A 16,505-nucleotide genomic window follows, 5' to 3' on the forward strand; every position below is an offset into this window, starting at 1 on the left:
CAGTGCCCTGGACATCCAGGACAGCCAGGTCATCAGTGCCAGTTCCTGCCTTGCTTTAACATCTCTTCACCCTTGAGATCAAAGCAAGTGCAGCATGAGGAGGAGATACTACCAGAGCCTCCAACTGCTGGGTACGTTCCCAGTCCTTCGGGATCTGGAATACTGTCCTACTCAGCAACACAAGACGTGCCTTTTCCCCCCTGGTATCTAAGGTTGAGTCCATTCCCCAAGGTGCCTCCTTATCTCCTGTTCAGTGTCTGGGAGTTTAAAGCGGTTGAGGCTATCTGCTAAGGTGCTCAAAGTACACAGAGAGCCAACCAGCCAAGCAGATCCACTCTTCAATGTCCAAATTCCACAAACTGGTTCTTTCCTGACCAGAGATGAGGTGAGGTTTACCCTGCCCCGGCTGCTGATACAGCCCATCGCAGTGTTGTTTGACCAAACCTCGAGACAGGCGTTGAGGACCCATTTGTCAGCATCCCACGTGGTTCCACATCCGATAAAGCTTCTTTAGCGGCTATCTCATTCCAGGTATGAAGCAATCATACCAGACGTGGATGGAAGATGGGCCGGAATGCCAATGCACATCCTACCACCACAAGAGGCCCCTTCGGTGAAGAAACTGTAACAGCCCAAGGCAACCTCGGCCAAAGCTCTCTCTGAAGTTGGAGTGTAAGCATCAGGTTGTGATCTGGCAGCAGATGGTATGAAGAACCTTGCTGCCATACGTCTTGCGAATGTTTGGTATGCTCTCATTACGGCAGCAGGGTGAGTTTACAGCTGGACAGTCAGGTTCTACAAGCCTTGAAATGCACCCTGGAGTAAAAAGGTCTTCATTGATACCAAGACAGAAATCATCTCAACAACCTGTATGGACAATTCGGACATTCAACATAACGCTTCTGAAAGCTTAATCCTCAGGTTAAATGACCAAAGACACACAGGATGGCTGGGAGAAACTGAACAGTGTGTAATCTCGAGGGACCTCTCAGCTGCCAGTCCCTCAGTGGGAGAGGGATGTCCTCTTCCCAGCAGAGTTGGGCTCCTCCGGTGCATGTCTTGGCATGGCCGCCTACACCATGGAAAGGCTGAACAGCAGGACCTCGTACGTAACGTTTTCTGCCTGGTGCTCGAACAGGAACACAAAGCAAAGTCCTGGAAGGTCAAGAGACAGGAACCAGCCCCATTCTTGACTGGACAAGAGAAGAACAGCTGTTGTCACCATGTTGAACATCAACTCAAGAAAGGAAACGGCCTTCTCTTCTTTCAAAAAGTGCAAAATCCTCTTCTTTGGTAGCATCAACTACAGCAGAGAGCTGATCTCCTGCCAAAGCTAACTCCTGTGGGCACAGCCTCTGGAAAGGGCGGGTTGTGAGGAAGCAAAAGGCAACTGGAGAAGCAGCATCGTGTGGCTCCTGCATCAGGGAGCCAGGAGTCTCGAACAACGCTTAGCCCTGCTCTGCAGAACCGAGCCAGGCTAACCCCAGGAAGAGTGGAAAGGGGCGATGGCACAAACCTTTTCAACACACCTTTGGGGAGGCTGCTGAAGGAAGAATTTAAGAAGGATGTTAAGAGAGCCGAGTTTATGGTTGTAAAAATCTGTGAAGCCACAAGAAACACGGCTCTGAGTGCTGAGCATGGAGGAGTAAGGGGCACAGGTCTGGAGTCACCAAGTAGCACAAAAGTATTTGCTTTTGGGATTTCTTTTATGGAGCAAAGTAGAAAATGCACAATGACTTCAGCGATCACCTTACAGCCCTTGACAGAGCATAGGCTATCATCTGTTTTCTAGCTGGGTGACATAATCTCATCAAAAACCAGGACCTCGACTGAGCTGTACGTCCCCTTCCAAAAGGGCTCCACAACCCGCTTCGAATCATCAGAAGCCATGAGCCACAGTCAGCTGCAGCCAGTGCTGCTCTTGGGGATCCACTGGCACCAGAATCACATTCAGCACCAGGGAGCGAAAGCAGATCCAATGCGATGGATGCCAAAATTGATACGTCTTGCTCTGTTCTCTTGGACACCAAACCGGGGATAAGTATTGAAAGTTGCCCGGTTTATCGTTTGCTTTGAACATCCGTAAACACTGCAGAGTTGGGAGACCACCATGAGTTTCCTTACAAGTCTCCCAGACCCCTGCTAGAGCTCCGAAGGCTTTTCAGTGCTCATAGCCAACAATGGAAAAGGCTAAAAAGAGTGAAATCTTCCAGCGGACTTTCTTGGCTGTTGACCTCCAACTCATTCAGAGGACTTTGCTCGCTTCAGACTTCTCCTCTAGCACTGAGGGGAAAATAGTGAAAAACTTTGCTTAGCATGATCCTACCGTAGCAGTTTGCAGTAAATATTCCTGCAACTTCTTTCTCCCCTCGTCCAGAGGCACGGGGCTGAGCAGACCAACCAAAATTCCTGCGCTCAGGAATGCACTACAGGACCCTAGCACACAGGTCAGCAGATAGCATCTCATGGCCACCTTTTGTTCAGAGCCAAAGGCGACTCTCGAAGACACGATGGAAGAATTCTTGTAGACAATTCAAAGTGATCAGGACGCAGATTTTCACGTGCAAAAAACAAGCAGGGAAATGCATCGCCAGAGGATCTCCCAACACTGAAACGTTTGCCCTCGGTGGGCAGCGCAATGGAAGGGCACTGGGCACGCTTTGATCTATGTACCTCGGACAGCCTGTAAATACATCAAGACTGATGCAGGTAAGTAGGGAACAATTTGATCGTCTTTTCCACGGTAGGACAGAATAAGATACGAGCTTGAAGTGCAGCATGGAAAGTTGCACTAGATATTAGGGGTGAGGGGGGGAGAACAGGGGTGGGGAACCCAGACAACAGCTGAACGTAAGGTTAGCAAAGCTCTGGAGCAAAGTCTCCAACACTAAAGGTCTTTTAGAGCCAGCTAAGACTGATGTTGGCTCAGGCAAGGGGCTGGGGTAAGCGATCACTCAAATTCCTTTCAGCCTGCTACGTGAACAAGATTTTGCAAGCTCCGTTTTATGTAAAGAAACTTTGGTCCACTGCTGGTAGAGTCACCAACCAAGCAAATACGAGACAGCATGAGGACACACAGGGCAAATCAGTTGGCACTAGAGGTCTTTCTTGACAGTAAACTTGGTTCGTAGTAAATTACAGGATATACCTCATTCTCTCAGCCATCTATAATTTCTTTTTGCAATACGGCAGAACAGGAGGGACTCTGTTACGCATCACTGCTACTGGTTTTAAAAAGGACAGTCATACAAACAGGATATTGAGCAGCTCTGTCCAGCTGTCTGCAGTCACGTGTGTGTTCTGGCACCATGGCAGGTATGGTTGCCTACAATAAAGGTAGCACAACCACCGGTACTTAAATAACTGCAGAGCAACTGTGTCCTTCAACTGAATCCTGGAGCTACGACCATTCCTATCCTCACCTGGACAGGTAACTGCGGTGCTGCAGACTACCTGGTGTGTTACTGTTAACACAAAAGAGCACTGTTCGGCATGCACGTTAAGAGCTCCCACAACAGATTTTTATTAAATCCACATTGCTGTGCATGGGAAACTTGCTTGCCAAGATTTCCAGAAATTATCATCTTGACCACCTCCCTTTTTGGGGACTAACTCGAGAGGCCTTCAAGAGGGGGGAAGGACACGCAATGGGCATGAGCGCCTATCTTCGCAAAACCAAAACAGATCTCTGTAACAAGTTTAAATCACACCAGCTAACACGAGTGCTCTCAAAGTCACGTTACCCTGAAAAATCCTCTGACCATAGAGAAGAAACATCCGCAAACTAAACGCGTCCCTTAAGATACGAGGTGTTGACATGACACCATGGATGGGATTTCACCCAAAGTCAGCTGCAGAAATCAAGCATTTCAGGAATCCTACCACACTCAATGGTGACAAAGGAAGCAGAAGACATCTCTTGACACAGGCACCTACTTTAAGATAAGACAAACTGTCTCCTGAAAGCATGCCCTTCTCTCTCTCTCTCTCCCCCACACAACTACTGCTAGAGCATCAACGACTAACTCAAATTAGATGTCTCTTAGGACAAGACAGAACGGTTTTCACCATCGGAAAAAGCCCATGCAATGACTTAAGCCCTGAGAACTTTCTAGGCACACAACAGTCACAGCTCTTTCCTACACATCCTCTGTGCCATTCATTTCAAAACACAAAAGTGTTCCACCAAATGATAATTTGAAAAAGTCCTTATTCTGCTTGCTGACCGCAAGCATACCTCAAGATCATCCATCACCTGTCTTTTCAAAAACCATTCTGGTCAAAACCACAACAAAGAGCAATGTAACACGGCATCTGAAGTTTTGATAGCAAAGTTGAGTCATGGCAGCCCACAGATGGAGCACTGAACCGAGTGTTGCAATCTAGTAGGTTACATCATAGCCTTGACTTTTCCTTAGAACAGAAGATAAGCACAGGAGACAAAACAAGATGTAACATTTCCATCAACAACGGCATGGGAGGTAGGAAGGACAGCCCTGGAGCCACTATTTCCTTCCCTGCATCCGACTCCTCTTCAGGATCACATCTCAGTCTCAGACTGGGCATCACCTACCTGCTTAAATTGTCAGTGATTTGTTCTTTCCTTAGCCTTGGCTCCTCTTGTCCTGTTTCAATGAGTTTTCCTTCTCTGCTCATTCACAGCAACGGGAGCTGCTGCTTCACTGACCAGTAAAACCTGGTTGATCTGGGACCTCCAGCCCTATGCCATCAGAAAGGCACGGGCCAGGATGCAAGACCATGCTTATTGGGCTCACTCTTCCTTCCGCTCATTTAGCTTCAGCAAAGACTGCTAGATGCTTGGCATTTTGCATCAAGGTGTTGTTTAAAAACCCAAGTTCGAATGTTTGTTTTTTATTTATCCCAAAGTCTTGGTTAGAGACCAATCTTCCTCCTCTAGCGGCGAGAGGACAGCTCATTGCACTACCATCTTTGACACACTGCTATTTTCTTCCTCTCTACAAGGAGGGAAGAGTCACAGCGAAGCCAAGATCTGAAACACCTTTGGCTTAAACTCCCTTATTTCTTGGTCTTTTACTTTTGCCTCTATGGCAGAGGAAGGCAATGCACCTTCACAAAGGGACCACTCCGTTATCGTGGCTCCTTTCAGCAGACCACAGCAGCGCAGGTGTGTCTGCACCTCCTGCTTTATTCGATATATGATCCAAGAGGCTACAAGCCCAGCCTTCATCCCAGAGAAAGGACCTAGAGGTCACCACTCTCCCTTGTCAAATGACAAACAAGATCCCTGAAGAGGATTCCAAGTTTTGGGGGGTCTTGAATTTTGGGGTTTTGGTTTGATTTTTTTTTTTTTTTTTCTTTTCAGTTCTTTTTAAGTTGCAGTACTTTAAGACAAAACCACTGGGGCTGGGATTCCTGATTTACAGGAGTCTCTCTTGCTGGAGGGAACAGCCCAACATATCAAGTGACGTACAGACAGGGACTCAGCTACGCTCACAGAATTCTCTCCTCTGAAACCCCAACATTTCCACGGAAAGAGGAAGACCCCAGTGAGCCAACCCTGACACCCAGACTCTTCCCTGGCACAGCAAAGACCCACAGTCTTCAAGTAGTGCTGACAAACGTCTCCTTCTGTGATGACGCTTCACAACTGCCATGCACCTCTGTCTTTGCAGCCCTTTCCTGACATCCCAGAAGTCTTCCATCTGCAATCATCTGCAGCGAGGACAGTAACATAAGGAAAAAGCTGCAGTTATTTTTAACATTGGAAACGATCAATCTGAAATCCCGGGTCTTCTGTTTCATCCTCATTTTGATGTAGCTGAAGAAAAGGATGCTTGGGAAAGAAGGCAAAGCAGCAGTCTGGTATCCTGACGGTGGATTAGCTTCACGCCTTCAGCCCTTGGGTCTTACATAAGGTTACCCGTCCCTCCCTCTCCCCTTCATGGGGTGTTGAGGGTGAATTTAGAGCTTGATAACAGGACCTGGCCATCGGTTGGGGCAGAATAAAGCCGCGTCTGTTCAAGCTCAGTTCTTACCTAGACCTCACACGCTAGTGCTGGGTCCCCCAGAGCACGTCACTCTAAACCCAAGCCAATCTGGCGAGGTGACAAAACACGAGGAGTCTATGTGTCTACCTGTGAAAAGAAAGCTTTTTTACCGGACTCCACAGACGAAAGCTTAGCGAGTAACCCTTCTAAGCTTCCTTGATCGGCTGGCTTTGCTGTGGAGTGAAGGGCACACCTGATAAGATTAGCAGTCTATCATGGTCAATCATGTATATAGGAAACACGGTTAAAAATAGAGAAAGTACAGCAACCCCAAATGTCTGCTCAAGTTGGGAATCGCTTTTCTTACGGTCTGTTTTCCATTAATAAAAAAAGGCGGAGCAGACTGGTGTTATCAGTGCAAAGCTTCTCAAAGGAGAGATAGGAAATGACTAAGAATAAATTAGAACCTGCTCCTCTTATGGACAGGCGGCAATACAGCACCTTAAAGGTTCTGGACCATCACCTAATAGGGACCCCTATTATATTTTGCTGTAAATACTTTACTGACTTGCCTGCTATGCCATTAACATCCACAGGGGCTCTTCCAGAGGATGAATTGCATATTGAGACTGATTCTTATCCTGCCTTTAAAAACAGTCTTTAGGGTCCTGTATTTTCTATATGGTTTTGTTAAAGGCTACTGCGAGAATGAAGGCAGGGTACCATCTAAAACAGGTAAAATGTCATATTACTTGAATGACAAAAGTCCATTTTATAATAAATTCATTTGAATTGAATCATATATATATATTTAAGCACTGAAATATCACCTATTCTAACAAAGCAGATAATTATTTGGCAGTTTCTGCAGGAACACTGGGCACCCCTGCAAATCATAAATAGCGTGCAAGGGGAATACAGTTGCGTATCAAGACAGATGTGCCCACAGTCCAAAATCTGGTGGACTTCAACTGGCAAAAGCATCAGCAATCACACACACAAGCTCTCGTATCTACGCTCCGGTGCTGCGTGACACAGGGGACAGGCTACTTCTTTACTTAGGTTTCTGCTATAATGTTCAGTCTGTAGTTTCTTAAAGCCGATGGGTGCTGAAAGCGTATTTGTGGGCTTTTCTCCCATTTGCGTTGCTGCTTTAACTCTGCATCGTGTCCGTGACCTTTAAAAAGCCAAATTTTACAAATCCCAAAAATCACAACCTCCCCGCAACCCCATCCATATCACCACAGTACCGCTGCTTGAGTGTCATTAAAATACGGGCTCCGAGCCCAGCTCTGTCCTGCTCCTCACTAATTCTTTGCTTAAGTAACAATTATGAGAGAGCTCCGCTTGCGTAAGGCTAACGGGATTGGGCTGTAGGATATCAGCACACCCCAGAGGCATGCGCATCCCTACCCCAGAAGCCCAAACCCTGTCCAGGCACAGAGCAGCGGCTGAGAGAGCCATTACAGGATGCCTGGATGTAAAAATATATCCAACGTCTGATATCTTCCCCTTTGAAAGTGTGAAAGGAAGAGGGGGGAAATAAAAAAAAAATAAAAAAATAAAAAAAAGAGACAGATAGATATAGCCCTTTTAACCCCAAGAAACACCACATAGTCAGGAACCTAAAGGAACAAAGTGGCAATACTGACGACAGCCAAATCCCGTTATTCCAAACTACCACCACAAAAATCCACTCACCTGATGAACTCTCTGCTAGGCTCCACTTGCAACCTGAATAGTCTGCTGCTAGGAAGCCTGACAATAAAATGCAAGTGTAAAAGGCTGAACAAAGGCCAAATACTACAGTTGGGGGGAAGGGTAGGGGGAGGAGCATTAAGTGAGGCAATTAATGTATTCATAAGAGATACATTCTTTTGCTTACCAGGTAAATTAAAAAATTCAAAGTCCACATACGAGTAGAAAATTCAATGTCCACATATGAGTAACACTCCAACATTAGGCACAGTAACTTAAATGTTTCTACCTCTATACAAGACATTATGTGCATCAGTGGTGGGAGGTGGAGTAAGTGGGAGGCAAGTATAAGGTACTTCCAGATATTCGTAGCGTATTTTACAAATATTTAGATGAATGGCTTAACTGGACCAGAGAGGCCTGATGAGAAACGGCTGCAGAGAAGTGAGAGCAGTAAAATCCATCTCGGAGAAGCTCAGGCCACCTCCAATAAAGCTCTCCACTATTCCCCGAGTACCGAGGGCTGAGAAATGAATGAGAAGCAGAAATGGCTGCCAAAGTGGCGTTTCTATGTATCCCAAGAGCACGAGGCTAGAAAGTTCATGAAATCCAGGCGCTCGGCCTCGCTGGTCTCTGAAAGGAGCTCGATGCGTTTTTTATGGCTACGGCAGACTCAGACCTCAATGAGTTTCACAAGTTCGTACGCCGCGCGATAGATCACATGTGAACACGGACATTAGCATATACTACAGAGCATTTAGCACATGGGGATATAAAGCAGCTATTGTTCTGGCAGTAAGGTAATACGTAACCAGATATTCTCTGGCTTCATCTAAAAAACATTTTCCCAGCATTTTGCTGACTTGTTCAGCGGGAGCCTCTCCGCTACAACAGAGTGCACATTCATGGCCAACGAACGGGTCCAAAGCGATGGGTTCTCTCCCCCGGTGCCCCACTCCCGGCCCCTGCGCCCTCCTCGCTGGGGGAAATCACGTTCTTAATCCAAGAGAGGTGACGTGAACTCACAGCCAAGCAAGGTGCGCAACTTTTGGAGGAGGCCAACGCCTCGGGAAGGCATTCAGAGCTTTACCTTGCAGATACGGAAAACTGCAACTGGGGTGTCTCTGCTGGAGCCTCACCTTACGTTAGGTCCCACGCTAGCTACGAAGAGGTAAGCACTCTTCTTTTTTCCTCCGGGGAATAAAAAAGGGCTAGACACACACCTTAAGGGTCTTTTTTTTTTCCTCTTCTTCAAAGCATACCCTTCAAATCTAGCTATACGAGCATCCCTGCTACAAACCAGCACACCCCCCTGTTGCAACGGCGTTAAGCGTCGCAGCACTTTGGCGGCTGCAGCCCGTCTTCTTTATAGGGCAAGGGACCCATTTGGCACAGATCCCCTCCCTCCCTCTCCGCAGGACCCAGCCCATCCTCAGCAAAGTAAGCAATAAATCATGGCGAATACACAACTCAGATGTGGAACGTATCGTGTAAAGAGCAAGTTTTTACAGTCCACATTCCTCCTTTTTTCGCACACCGCCATCTTCCAGTACCCAGGCGGCGCGGCAGGTGGGATGGGTTCCTACCTCTCTCTCCCAAGAGTACTTGTTCTTGGTATGCTACTGCCTCTGGCAGATTCCTCCCTTTTAAACCCTGCGCATCTGTTGATTAAAAAAAAAAAACCAACAAACCCACAACCCAACTTGGACTCTGGCCTGGTGACTGAAGGCACAGAACTTTTGTGCATCCCGGCAGAGCCCGAGCCACGCAGGCTGGGTGGTAGGAAGCCTCTCCGCATGCCAAGAGAAGGCAACGATGGATGCAGGGAGAGAAACGATCATTTGCTTTGCAGAAACCAGGGGTCTTCCAGGTGTTTTCTCCCTGTGCGTCTCACCCCGGCTACACAGAGAGCCGTAAAGGGGAGACTCGTGGCACACGGACCCGTGCGGACAAAAATCGCTCGAAGAATCAAGCAGCCGCTTGTGTAACAGTCTGTCCTGTCGCTTCCCAGGGCAGGACAGAACAGGTCGGAAACCGCTTCCCGAGACAAAAAGGAGCTGCGGTGGCCGGAGAATCCCTTCTGCTTTGCATCTGCTGCAGATGATTCAGACCGGAGTGCCGCTCGCAGGCTGTAGGAACGGCTGCTCTGGCTCAGACCGCAGGTCCATCCGGACCAGAAGCGAGAAAGCCCATCTCTGACAGCAGCAAACAAGCAGAAAGCCTAAAACCCAGCCAAGTCCAAGTCTCGTTCATTTGCAGCAGGACTCCAAACCTCTCAACACTTAACTCCTATTTGGAAGTGCGACTCAGACCCTTTTTTGCAAAGAAAATGTCCCAGGAATCTCCGAGAAGATTTGGCCGAGGACATCGTAAGGCACCTGCGGCTTAGAGCAACGGGAAACAACCGCGGGCAAAATTCAGCGATGGTGTATAATTGAACACAAACACCCCCAGATGCTCATCCCCGTGACTTCAAAGGAGTCGAACATACTATATTTATGCCGGCAATAAAACTCAGCTTCCATTAGCTATATGTTCACCATTTAAATGCAGTGGTCCTGTCGTGCACACACCAATTAGAATCCCCTAATGCTTGGAAGTACAAAGCTGGGGTTTTTTTGATGGGAAGGGGTGGAAGGGAAGAGATCAGGCGGCTCAGGGGAATAGCAGAGAGCCTTTCACTGCGAGGTCTCGCGTTCAAATCTGTCATAGGCCAGCGGTAACAGATGGCCACTTCTGAAGGCTGTTCTGTAGCTTACACGAAATGAGGGATTGTCTCAGGCCACTGGTGGACAATGTATTGAAGCCACAAACACACTGCTGGTGGTTTCTGGCCGAGACGGTAGAGAGACCAAGGGATTACACGGGTACGAAGCAACTGCTGCCCACCTGATCAAAGGCACCTCCGTCCTGGAGGGAATTGAGTCGAATTGCTGGCAGTTTACGGCTGCCACTGCCCGCACGGTGCGGGAACCTCTGGCTGCCCCAGCCTGGATCTCGGTCGGAGACTGCTTTAGCTGTCATCGGCTCCTCCGACTCGTCAGCACCAGTCCCTGTTCACTGAACTTCCCTTCGGACGTGCTTGAGGTTTTGAGGATTAAAATCACGGAGGGGAAAACGGAGATGAGGAAGTTCAGGGACGTGTGGCAACGAGGAGGCAAACCAGTGGGGAGGGAAAGTTTGCTCTGATCTGTAAGCTGGGTATGGGAATAACAAATAATACCGTGATTCATTTTATACCAATTCCAAGCTAGTGTTCCCTCAGCCTTCCCCTTCTCAGAGTCTGAGTCTTCTCCAGGGCACACTTTAACTTTCTGTGGGCAAACGGCAAAAAAGTCCACCAGTGACCGAGTATCCCTGGAGCAGAAGGGGGTCCACGCGAGCCATCAGAAAGCGTTACTCAGAGAGGAATTTGTACACATCAGGGAACAAATTAAGCCAAAGGATATTGGGGGGTAGGAGGAACAAGTCAAATTCAGGCTTAGAAACGCCACCTCTGGTTTTGAAAAAAGATTCAGAGGAAACCACTTCAGGAGAAATTGCCTTTTTTTTTTTGTTTTTCTTCTTGGAACCTGTTTCGCAGCTTCACGCCGACTCACGGAAGCACGTGTGAGCTCCCGACCTGGCAAGCGTGCTTTGCAGCGGTGGCTGGTGTGGCTTCAAACATACCAACCTGCTGATGGACCGGTGCAGCCAAGGAGATAGCAACCTCCCACAGCAAGCAGAAACCACCGTCCTGCTCTCGTGTGCTGGCCTGCCAGGGTCTGCAGTGCGGGGAAAATAGGGCGATTCCCCTGCAATCTTCCTGCACAGCTGTTTACTAGCTGCGGATTACCGCTGTCACATGAGCTGCTTTACAGCAAAGCCAAGCTGTCTTCATGAGCTGAGAAGGTCACTGGGAGACAGGGGCCTCCAGGGACAAACACACCGCCCTCTGCTGCGGCTGTGATTTACTTCCCGGAGGGACACCAGGCAGCAAGAAAAGCGTTCCCGAGTGGTCAGAGGGCAATGGTAAATGGTTTTACCTTCAAGCCCTCTGCCCAGCTATCTTTAGGACTCACCCAGTGAAAGGGGAGAGGAGGGGTTAACTAATCCCAGGAGTTAGTCTCATGCTGTCCATTTGCCAGGCTGCAATCAAGGTGTTGGAAGGCTGGAACGGTCCTTACAGTGACAAATTTACCTTCTCTTCCTTGTGTGCGCACAGGCGAGGGCATCCCACCTACCCTTCGGACAAGGCCACCCAAGTGTCACCAGGCAAGGGATGCCAACGTGGAGTTGCCTCTCCCCAGGCACTCGTGCAACCTGCTGACACCTCAACGCATAAATGAATCAATCCCATAGCAAGAAACGTTGTCCTCTTCGAACCCAAAATCTAACCGCTGAACGTCAGTGCCAACAAAGAAGAATGAGCTTCACTTGGAAAAACAGAAGTCTGAAGGTCCAGTGCGGCCACTTGGGAAAATGAATTAAAACCTGCCATCTTCATCATTCTGCCATAGGCAGGTCTGGTTGACAACGAAAACATACATTTCTGCGAGCGAGATCGCTCACAGGCTCAGTGGTTGCAGGACGGGGCCCTTTACTATGCCCCAGAGGCACAAGACAGATGGGGTTGTGCTTTTAGGCTTTAAAACCAGCCCCTGCTACGGAGATCCAATGAAGAGGATAAATACAGCCACAGAATGATCCTCTAGACATGCTCAGAAAAAAAAAAAAAAAAAAAAAAAAGCAAGAGAGGAACTCAAGAGGTCAGACCCTGCTAAGAAAGCAGCTGAGGCTGTTTTCAAAGAGGGGCAGAGCACTTTTTAAGGCAAAGAAAACAAAGAATACCTTGAGCCATTTGGAAATGTCTACACCGCATCATGCGCCCGGGAAGTGGGACCGCACAGTCCGAAGAGGAGCACGGAGTAGGGGAGGCTGCGCTGGGAACAGAAAGCGCAAACAGCTCCGCAGGAAGGCAACTTTGGTCTAATACGGAAGACTACGAGCTTCGTAAATGGAGAGACACGCAAACCATGCCACGATGCGCTGAAGAGCTGTACCTGGGGAAGCCCCAGCTTGTAGCTTAGCTTACAGGGCATTTCTCCTTCTAGTGGGGTGCCTGGCGGGGAGAGACGGGGGGAGGAAGAGTTCACAAAACCCATCTCATTTCGTAAGATGCCTCACACGGTAACAACAGCTTGCTGGGATTTCAGCCAGCTTCCCATTTGGATCAGATTGCACCCTGCGCCCACTGACAGCCATTAAGAGCCTGGAACTCACAAACTGCCCTCGGGTCAGACGAGCCTCCATCCATTCAAAGCCCAGCAACATTTTCCACGGCTCTCCAGCGTACAGCAGGAAAGGGTGGCCTGATCCAGCCCAGCTCGTAGCCACAAGGGTACCTGCTAGGGAAGGCAAGAACCGTGCCCTGCTGTCATGAAACAGCAGATTGCAGCCCAGTTCTGCTGTGACGCGGGGGTGCAGAGGGATTAGAAAGCCCCTCTCCATCTGCCCTGATTCAGTGTAATCACGGGTCGCTCTTTCAATTCCCCAAGCCCTTGAATGGTGTAAGGAGTAAAAGTGGGCACGGCACAGGTAGAAAAACAGCATCGACATCCTCAGCTTTGTCTGTGGTGGCAGCACTCACCCATCACTACACAGACAGGGACGAGGGGATGCTCTTTCTCTAAGCAGGAGGCCAGCCACCTTGCAAGCTAAAATCTGCGCTGAAGGGTGCTCCACAGCAGGGTCCATTGCCCATCCTTATCCCTAGGCAGCGAGGGGTCCGTTGGGATCAGCTGCAGAAGAAGCGGTGCCCTACAACTCAAGACGCAAGTCCTGCTCCCCACTTTGGAAATCAGCTCGCCATGCCAGCACGAAAGGAGGGTGAGCTGGGACCTCTCCTTTGGGATTGCCTGGAGGAGCAGGAGAATGAGCAGAGATCACGCCAGCAGGATGATGAAGTTGTCCTTGGTTCTCTCCTGTCTGCTGTTAACTTGGAAGTTCTTCCAGAGATGGGCTACAATACCCAACATCTCACAGGACTCAAAAAGCTGAGGAGGGGGCTGCCACACGCTCAGCAGAGGTTTGAATAAGTTGTTATTATGGGCAGAATTCTTCACACGTGAACTTCATCCTGGGAGCACTGAGAAAGGAGCAGCAAAGCAGAGGCTGGTTTTGATCTCTACTTAATCTACCATCCACCCAGTTCAACACTTACGGGTTTGAATGCTCGCATCCACAGTCGAGCTCTGCCAGCATAGATGTGTCCAGCAGACAGGGCAAAAAGCTGTTTTCCCCAGCCTGATGTTGCCAGTGCATGAGTACCATCACCCGATTTGCAAAGGTGGCAGAAGCCCCGTGAAGAAGCTCTGCTGGTACAGCTCTGCCAACCGAGCTTCTGAGCTGGGTTAGGTTAGGCATGGAGGAGGCAGCCTGGAAAAATGACTCACCGGCACGTGCAACGGGGTCAGGAGAGTGATGCAGAACTAGGCAGCTTCACAGAGCTGGTTTTCCGACTCCACCTGTGCCCTTTTCCTTAGGCCAAGAGCTATGAATAAAACAGCAGCACGCTGCAGATGTGCGGCTTGTCAGGACAGCACCTCCCTACCCCAACTGGGGGCCAAGGCACCGATCCCCAGACGGCCGCACTAACACAATCTGCTTGCAGACAGACTACACAAATACCTCCATCCCGATTCTTGGACTGGAAACAGTAGCAAGCAAAGAAATGCTTGTCTATCCAGTTCTGTGCTTCCAGACATATTTAGGGAAACACGCTAAGTATACTGACTGCCATTCCTTTCCTGCCAGTACTCCACCTCATCTCTTTTAGACAGCGGCTTGCCAGAGGATTAGGATTCCCATCTCTTGCAGGCACCCCAAAACCACTGCTGCAGCCAAAATGGTTTAGGACCAAAGTCCTTCTCAGATATTTAAGTCTTACAGTCCGGGTGCATATACATTAGAGAGATAGAAAACCCCACCCCTTTTTCAAACAAAATCCTATACAATTCCCAACCACGCGTTTGTTAAAATGAGGACTGTACCCCATATAAAGATGACCGTACCCCTTCTTTCTTCTCAGGGTTCATCTTGGCTGAGCAAGCATGGAGTTGTGCAGAGCTGCCCATCCCCATCACCTTACGCAGACATCAGGCAGAACGCATCTTCTCCATGAGCAAAGGTGATGTCCAACCATCCAGCGAGCCAAGACCCATATGTCCTGTCATCCCCAGATACCCAGATTTAGGGACGTTAGCATGAGGGGACCAGCAAAGCTCAGGACCTCAGTAACGTGGCTCTCAAAGCCAAGGGGTTGAGGGTTTTGCCACCATAAATTGAACAAACGCCTGGGATTTAACGCGAACATTGGCAATGGTAAAGTCAAATCCCAGAATGGTCAGGGTTGGAAGGGACCTCTGGTGATCATCTAGTCCAACCCCTAGTCTCATTAAGAGATGGAGAAAAGCAAGATCCAGTGAATACAAATATATGCCATATATATCACTTCACCTACCAAAAGGTTTGGCCTCTTTTCAGTAAGCATCCTGCACTGAGCAGCTCCTCCTTGAAGCCATGTGGCTTTTTGAGGGACTGTGAGATGAAGACGTAGAAACCCAGACAAACATCATACAAATACACCAGATAAACAGAGCCTGAAATTCAATCCAGAAACACAATGGATTTCTAGTCAAGCAGCACATTCATTCAGAGCGTGCACAGCCAGATCGACGTATTACTCTTTTGTGATGAAGGGTCACCACGGGAAGGAAGCTCAATCTGGGGAAACTTGGGAAAGCAACAACCCCACGCAATGAGAAAACAGGGTCACTGCTGCAGGTGGAGAGAAGCAGGAAAGCCATGCCACGAAGGCCCTTGTTGAAACGCATCTCTGTATGGAAGGCGATGGAAGGCACCAACCCTGTCTGCTTTCTTAAACCCACCTTCATCCCCAGCCCAAGCCCATGCTGCAGACAGGCCAGGCGTGGTGAGAACAGCACCCCCCGCACCCAACACAGAATCATAGAATCGCTGAGGTTGGAAGGGACCTTTAAGATCATCAAGTCCAACCATTAACCTACCCTGACAAAACCACACCTTAACCACGTCCCCACGTACCACATCTACCCTTTTTTTAAATACCTCCAGGGATGGCCAATCCACCCCCTCCCTGGGCAGCCTAGTCCAACGTTTAATAACTCTTTCAGTGAAAAAATGTTTCCTAATATCCAATCTAAACCTCCCCTGACATAACTTGAACCCATTTCCTCTCGTCCTATCACTTGTCACCAGGGAGAAGAGCTCAGCCCCCACCTCGCTACCCCCTCCTTTCAGGTAGTTGTAGAGGGTGATAAGGTCTCCCCTCAGCCTCCTCTTCTCCAGGCTGAACACACCCAGGTCCCTCAGCTGCTCCTCATCAGACGTGTGCTCCAGACACTTCACCAGCTTTGTAGCCCTTCTCTGGACACGCTCCAGCACCTCAATGTCCTTCTTGTGGTGAGGGGCCCAAAACTGAACACAGTATTCAAGGTGGGGCCTCACTAGTGCCCAGTACAGGGCGATGATCACCTCCCTGGTCCTCCTGGCCACACTATTCCTGATACAAGCCAGGATGCCGTTGGCCTTCTTGGCCACCTGGGCACACTGCCAGCTCATATTCAGCCGGCTGTCCACCATGACCCCCAGGTCCTTTTCTGCTGGGCAGCTTCTGAGCCACTCCACCCCAAGCCTGTAGTGCTGCATGCTCATGTTTCCATCCTTCCACGCACGAAGCAACCACCTCCCTTTGCCTTCTCAGCCCTGAAGATCTCGGGCCAAACATTCCTTAAAATCCATCTGCCACAGCAGAGCTGA

The 16,505-nt window shown here is 49.1% G+C and overlaps 1 protein-coding gene across 2 annotated transcripts in view; it reads right to left on the minus strand.

Moving 5' to 3' along the window:
- Nucleotides 1–16,505, minus strand: part of NRF1 (nuclear respiratory factor 1) — a 53,475-nt gene that overhangs the window by 4,780 nt on the left and 32,190 nt on the right. The window contains exon 10 of one of the 2 annotated variants that reach the window (XM_009882988.1): nucleotides 7,671–7,727. The exons of the other annotated variant lie outside the window; for it this stretch is intronic. Coding sequence (XP_009881290.1) covers nucleotides 7,671–7,727 — 57 coding nt within the window. The remainder of the gene's footprint in view (nucleotides 1–7,670; nucleotides 7,728–16,505) is intronic. 2 annotated transcript variants of the gene reach the window in all.

The sequence above is a fragment of the Charadrius vociferus genome, unplaced genomic scaffold (genome assembly GCF_000708025.1).
Source record: "Charadrius vociferus isolate BGI_N301 unplaced genomic scaffold, ASM70802v2 scaffold32, whole genome shotgun sequence".
In the NCBI taxonomy this organism is placed as follows: Eukaryota; Metazoa; Chordata; class Aves; order Charadriiformes; family Charadriidae; genus Charadrius; species Charadrius vociferus.